The sequence below is a fragment of the Sinocyclocheilus rhinocerous genome, unplaced genomic scaffold, assembly GCF_001515625.1.
Source record: "Sinocyclocheilus rhinocerous isolate Xijiao unplaced genomic scaffold, SAMN03320098_v1.1 scaffold192, whole genome shotgun sequence".
Lineage (NCBI taxonomy): Eukaryota > Metazoa > Chordata > Actinopteri > Cypriniformes > Cyprinidae > Sinocyclocheilus > Sinocyclocheilus rhinocerous.
In genome coordinates, this window is record NW_015627892.1 from 1,526,730 (window position 1) to 1,534,509 (window position 7,780).

The following is a 7,780-nucleotide window of genomic DNA, read 5'->3' on the forward strand; positions in this document are numbered from 1 at the left end:
CAACAATACTACAGCGAGAATATAAGTTACGCCTTCTTTCTTTGCGTGAATATTTGGGCGGCGTTATGCAAATCTTCCCACATAGTGACGTAGACATGTGGGGGCGTGTTAGAACGAGCCGTTTTAGGTAGGCGTGGTTGACTCTTAACTTTTATAAATAATATCTCTTTGGATTTGAGACTTTAGTCTTTGCAACTTTACAGATCTTCTTTATGCACCAAGAGCTTGTTACACACCAAAGAGAAAGGAAAAATTGAAATCGCATCATATGACCCCTTTAATGCTACTGTGTGCATGCGCCAAAATACTACGTCATGATGGCGCACTACTTCACCAGAGTTTGAAAAATGCGCTGTGCGCCATGTTTGTGTAATCGCGATGCATGAGGGAACAAACAAGAAGAGAACAAAGGAGCGCCACATTTGGATGATTACAGATGAGACATTATGTACCGCGTATAAGCTGTCTTTATTCTTAATTTAGTCTTGCCATTCGTGCGGCTTTCACCGCACCCGGCAGTTCTTGCTATATGGACTCGGGAGGTGAATTAATCATGTCATTTAATTTATCTATGACTGCATTCTGATATCGGAGTGTGATCGCGTGTGTGGACTAGGCATGGGCCGATTACCGGTTTCAAGGTATACCGCGGTTTGAAAACCGCTAATATTTTCCGTTATACCGTTCCTGCGGTATGTGCTGTTTTTCATGTCTCCTCAAAGACTGAAAGTGTAGGAATTCCTCAGGTTGAGTGCAGTGTAGAGAGTAATAACACGACCCTCCTCCTGTTGGTGCGAGCGAGCGGTCAGTCAGTCAGGTGTGTGTAGGATGGCCGAACTTAAGGAGCTGCCCCTGGAACTTACGCAAACAGCAACCTGCAGTTTTTTGTCTTATTACAAGCAACTCGTCTCTGTTCTGGACTTGCACAAACTGCGTTGCAATGCAATCGTTTTCCAAAATGTCATTTATGTGAAAATATGAAGTCTGTACACACCTGTTAACACAGGCCAGAGACGTTGAAGACGGACGCACAGAGAAAAATACTGTAGCAGGCAGATCACTCACTGTTCATGATGCAAGAACTAGTTCATGATGCACTATTGAAAGAAAATCCTCAGTATTGATTTGGGGGTTTATATAATTGTGTTTCTGAGGGGAACTGACTGTCTTCAGAAAAGTTTATGTGGTATTTTCTTTTCATCTCGTCTCTGTATAGTTCATATTAAAACAGTGTTTCAGCGCTGCGCTGCTTTGTTTACAGCAGTAACCAAGGAAACGCAGTGTCTGGTGTTCCAGAAGCGCCTCCCGCTGTCAGAGAGTGAATCTGCATCTCATTCAGAGAGCATCTGCTGTTTGCTTCGTTCAGGCATGTACAGGTGCATCTCAATAAATTAGAATGTCGTGGAAAAGTTCATTTATTTCAGTAAAGATGTCAGTCTTTATTTTTTTTATTTTTAGGAAACAAATCAAAGAAAAAATGAACAAATTCTACTGTCCCTAATATTCTGTGTTGCTAAAAAACTAAATATATTGTGTTTTTTTTTTACCCAGTCATTTAAAAATAACAAATTTTAGAGCTGTGTACATAATCGATATTATAACCACCAATAATATTCAATATATCAGCCACCTCTAGAAATAATGTTGTTATTGTTTTGTTTTGTTTTGCATTTGAAGAGCTGTTACTGCTTGTGTTTGTAATATATAATATTTTTGTACTTATCTGGAGTTATTAATTCATTTTGCAGGATCATTACTGGATATACAGTGTGGAAACACAGACCAGTACTGAAGAGGTGATGTTAGAAGTTTTTAATGAAGTTTTTTAATGAATTGTTGCCCAGTCAGCTCACCCTGATCACTCATTACAAGCTAAAATTGCGATTAAAGGGTTAGTTCACCAAAAAATGAAAATTAGCTTGTGTTTTACTCACCCTCGAGGCATCCTAGGTGTATATGACTTTCTTCTTTCAGACGAATCCAGTCGGAGTTATATTAAAAATTGTCGTGGCTATTCCAAGCTCTATCATTGTAGTGGGCGGGTGTTGCAGTTGAACTGTCCACAAGTCGTCAAATAAAGCACGCGCATCCATAATAAAACGTGCCACGCACGGCTCCGGGGGGTGAATAAAGGCCTCCCGTAGCGAATCCGTGTGTTTTTGTAAGAAAAATATCCATATTTCAAACGTAATAAACACTTTTCTCTCACTTCTGTTATCTGTCGTATGCGGAAGCCGTTCCAGTGGATGACGTAGTATGTCAGCGTAGCGTGATTAGTGACAAATGCAGAGAGAGAACAAAACAAAACGCCGGTCATGAATTAGAAGTACAAACCGAGGATTTGCAAAGAAAAATGTCGGAGGATTTCGATATAAACCAAGAGGAGACTGGTTTTCCTTTGCTAAAGTAAGGAACTTTACTTCCTTTGCTCCTATAAACAAACTCGCAAGACTAGCATATCTCAGAGGCGCGCACACTGCGCATACGTGCTGCATCATCCGCCGGAACGGCTTCCATGTATGACAGATACCGGAAGTGAAAGAAAAGTGTTTATTACGTTTGAAATATGGATATTTTTCTTACAAAAACGCATGGATTCACTACAGGAGGCCTTTATTCACCCCCCGGAGCCGTGTGAGGCACGTTTTATTATGAATGCGTGAAACCAGGGGTACAAGTAACACAATTTGGTAATGTTTTACAATAAGGTCTCATTTGTTGTACATGGAATTATAATTTTCTTGAATTTTTTTTGTATTAAGTGTTTGTGTGTTCGTAATCTTAAACGTTATGGGGACCAAATGACACCACAAAGATAGTAATACCAGTAAATTTTGACCTTGTGGACATTTTTAGGTCCCCAATGAGGAAACAGGCTTATACGTCATAAAGAAAGATGTTTTTTAAGATGGCGAGATTATGTACTTTTGTATGCAAGTACTGTATGTAAGTGATTTTGCATTGTTCTCCAGACTCTAATAAGTGAGTTAAAGTGTTGTAACTGTATATAGTGTTGGGTTTTTCTTGTGCATCATCAAAAAGCATTTTTGTGTATTTGTTTTAGAGATTGTTTTGTCAATAAATGTAGAGGGTTTTCCATTTTGTTTGTGTTGATTGTAACTAGGTAATTAAGAGATTTAAAAATATATACTGTATATACACTCTTAAAAATAAAGGTGCTTCACGATGCCATAGAAGAACCTTTTTGTCTAAATGGTTCCATAAAGAACCTTTAACATCTGAAGAACCTTTCTGTTTCACAAAAGGTTCTTTGTGGCGAAATAAGGTTCTTCAGATTACAAAAACGCAAGAAAGAGATGGTTCTTTAAAGAACCTTTGACTGAATGGTTCTTTGTGGAACCAAAAATGGTTCTTCTATGGCATCGCTTGAAGAACCTTTTGAAGCACCTTTATTTTTAAGAGTGTATAAATATACAGAATTTCAACTTCATTGCCAGAGATATATGACATTGAAGTATATTTTAGTTCACATTAATTGCTTATTCAGAAGTACATATAAAATATACTAAAGTCCCACTTAAGTGGTTCAAAATATCACTCAAAAGTTTAGCTAATTGCAATTAATGTAATTTTAAACTGTAATATATTTGAAATTAAGTACAAATAATATGCATTTAGGTGGTCGAAAGCATTACATTTAATTCACACTTAAGCGTATTGTTAACTGATATTAAAGTATATTTTAGTTAACATTAATTGCTTGTCAGTACATTAGTAGTACACTTTAACCATATTTTAAAGACACTAAAAGCAATTATAAACATGTAATTGGACATATAAAGATGTACTAAAAAGTCCCACTTAAGCGGTTTAAAAAAAATCACTCAAAAGTTCAACTTATTGCATTTAATATAACTTTAAAATGTGATACATTTTAAATGAATTATAAATACAATGTATTTAAGCGGCGAAAATAGTATATTTAATTTGCACGTGTACGTGTGTTCTTTTAAAGTATATTATTTCCACAATAAGTACACTTTATAAAAGTATACTTAAGTGCACTTCTTAAGGGAATGAACATCAATTGATACACTGAATGTGCAACTATTTTGAGTAAGGGAGTAGCAGTAGAACAGTGTAAGCATAGAAATTGTTCATTGTTTCAATGTTTTAACTAAATGTTAATATACAGTTTTTATAAATTTAATGTGGGGTAGAAAGTTGAAATTTTCCAAATAAACCTTGAAGTGTTGTTTAATATACATTTGCAGAGAGTAATAATTTAATCAAGTACATTTTTAAACTCTTGGTATAAAATAATTTACTGAGGTGAATTCAACACTTCTGCAACATCACACTGCAACATCAGACGGCAACAAACGGCAACAGACACGTTTGTCAGGTTTTGTCTGAGTGTGTCACCCCTGTCAGAACTGATCTTTAGACACTGGACTGGTGGGACTTATATATACACCAGAAAAGAGTGAAATTTAACACCTGATTTGCTGTGCATGTAGTTTGGGGGTATACATTTTAGGTTTGCTTCTTTAAAATATAAATATTTTCTAACAATATAAGTCTTTACTATCACTTTTTATTAATTGAACACATCCTTGCTGAATAAAAGTAATATTTTCTTTCGAAAAAAAAAAAAAAATTATAATAATTTTATATATATATATATTACTACCCCAAAACTTTTGAATGGTAGTGTACATTGTTACAAAAGATTTCTATTTTAAATAAATGCTGTTCTTTTTAACTTTTTATTCATCAAAGTATCCTGAACAAAGTATCACAGGTTCCAAAACAATTGTCATGGTTATTTTATTTTTGTTTAATTTTCAAGGACTTTTAGTTTGTTTCATCACATTCCTGCTTCCTTTGTTCCCGCCACTCATCAGCATGGTCATTCATTAACGATCACACGTATCTTTTAATTATCTTGTTAGTTGCTCTGTGTATTTAAGTTCCTCTTGTGTTGCAATTTAGTGTCCAGTATTATTCATGTTTTTGTACATACTGTTATGTGCATGGATTACTTTCATTAAAATTACCTTAGTTTGGAAATAATATTTTCGAAAAAAAAAAAAAAATTATAATAATTTTATATATATATATATTACTACCCCCAAACTTTTGAATGGTAGTGTACATTGTTACAAAAGATTTCTATTTTAAATAAATGCTGTTCTTTTTAACTTTTTATTCATCAAAGTATCCTGAACAAAGTATCACAGGTTCCAAAACAATTGTCATGGTTATTTTATTTTTGTTTAATTTTCAAGGACTTTTAGTTTGTTTCATCACATTCCTGCTTCCTTTGTTCCCGCCACTCATCAGCATGGTCATTCATTAACGATCACACGTATCTTTTAATTATCTTGTTAGTTGCTCTGTGTATTTAAGTTCCTCTTGTGTTGCAATTTAGTGTCCAGTATTATTCATGTTTTTGTACATACTGTTATGTGCATGGATTACTTTCATTAAAATTACCTTAGTTTGGAACCTTATTGACTCATCTTCATCTTTGGAACTTGCCGTTTGTGTCAACAATATTATGCAGCTCAGCTATTTCCGACAGTGATAATAAATCAGCATATTAGAATTATTTCTGAAGGATCATGTGACACTTTTTTATTAAAATAGAAACCCATTATTTTAAATTTTAATACTATTTCACAATATAAATTTTTTTTTCTGTACTTTTGGTCAAATAAATATTGCCCAACCCTACTTTGGCCTAAATTATCTGTCATTCTTTTTTATTTAAAACTTTTAAAGAACGCCAAAATGGTATATATATATTGTTTGAAATTTGTTATGAATTTGGCAGAATTGTAAAGTTGATACTTTGTTTATTAAAAGGTAACAGAGCACAAAGCGTATCGCGATTATTGGACAGCAAGCATGCTACAAATAATATAAAGTTCTGGAGCTGCTTTTAGCAGGTGTGCCGTCAAAGCTGGTGATGAGAGAGATGAAGACTGTTATTCCATTAAAACATTGATGTGCAGCGTCTCAGTTTATTTTGTCAACATAACAAAACGTGATCGCAAAACAGTCAGGAAAATAGGCATTACATGCACATTTTTAAATCATAACATGTAAATTTATATAGTCGCCATTGACGACCTCAGCAAAAATATCACTTACAAATTAATATTTTTGGTCGCAAATGCAGCTGTTTTAGGTGCAGTCTGGAGCCCTGTGCCACAATGCAATGCTCTCAACTTGACTTTCTATTTCGAGTGATATGAATGAAATGGAAGTAACCACAAATTTTAACATCTCTTTCTGTATTCATTATTTGATCAGATTAGATCAATCAGATCAATCAGGACTACTGTAAAAATACAAAATAACCTTTGCTATTTATGATAACTGGATGCTACTCCATGCAAATGGATGAAGTTGTGTGACAACAATTTTGTTTTCCATTAAAAATAACTAAAAATCCTTAAAATGCATTTAATGACTGATATTCATTTGGGGGACACTAGCTGGTGAGTCAGGGGAGTCATTTAAAGTTTTTTGGGGGGCATTTTTAATGGTCAGAGTCGATTTAATATAAATACCTGTACAATCTTTAACAACATTATCCTACACTTATTTTCAAGTCTCCTATAAATTGTTTTCTTGTGTTCAACTCCTCAGATATAGGACTGTATGTTTGTATCACTCTGCTTTTCTGTATTTGTCCGAACACACTGCCAGTCTGTGCATATTAGTGGTGGGGATTTTCCAGAGACTCTTTCTACAGATTGCATTATTATGTCAATAAGTGTCTTTGTTGAAAAAGACTAATTAATCCAGTAACAAAATATATGATTAGCTTCACGAATGAGTTATTGAATCCTTTACTCAACCAGTTTATTCCAAGACACAAATTCATTCAGGAGGATCTATTGCATGCATTTCTGGATCTGTTGCAATTTTGATTCTGTTTTCATTCAATAAAAAACATCTCATCAACTGTAAATGTGAGCTGTCTGGCTGGTCGTCATTATCAGATAGTGTTAACATGAAATCAGGAAAACCCCAGTGTATGTATACTCAACATTGTCTAACTTACCTTGAGAATGACCAATAATGGAGACCCATTCACACTGGCTATATGCATCTGGCCATTCAAGAAAGTCAACACTGTGCTTAAGTTGCATAGCTTGATGTAGGCAATTGTGTGGATAAAAAGAGACACCCCTCTTCATCGCTGAAAAAAACCCCCAATAACTAGTTTGAACCAGTTGGGATTAAACATTCACTAAGCCTCTTTAACTATTGTTAATGTAGACTCACAATGAGTACATTTGATAGTGCAGCTTTGTGATCCAAGTCTCATGATGTCAGGAGTGTTTAAAGAAATTATCCACCCCTTTTACTTTGAAAACCATTATAAATACTAAGTTGGTCACATAATCTGAAATTGCCAACCAAGAACATCCAAAGGTAAACTACTAAATTCATTTTAAATCCATCCTATAAATCTTAGCATTTTTTTTTTTTAATTATATAAAATAACATTAATATTAAAGAATGGTTGTTATTACACTTTAAAATGCATTCATCTAATAGATGCTTTTATACAAAGCTACCTACAAATAAGGAATGATATAAAAAGTATTTTGCACTATGTTTATACACGTAATAAGCATTTATATACAGATGTTATATTATTATTACATTACACAATATAAAAATACATATTGTTTCTTAACAGCTATGTTTCCATTGATTCTACTCTCTGGTAAGCCGATCATTTTCATGTCTATATATATATATATATATATTTTTTTTTTTTTTTTTTCCCTATTTC

General features: G+C 33.9%; 1 protein-coding gene across 1 annotated transcript in view; it reads left to right on the forward strand.

The window, feature by feature from the left end:
- The first annotated feature begins 7,686 nt into the window (after nucleotides 1-7,686).
- The window catches only part of LOC107736915 (E-selectin-like), a 1,171-nt gene continuing 1,077 nt past the window's right edge, over nucleotides 7,687-7,780 (forward strand). The window contains exon 1 of the mRNA XM_016548304.1: nucleotides 7,687-7,711. Within this exon, the coding sequence (XP_016403790.1) occupies nucleotides 7,687-7,711 (25 nt within the window). The remainder of the gene's footprint in view (nucleotides 7,712-7,780) is intronic.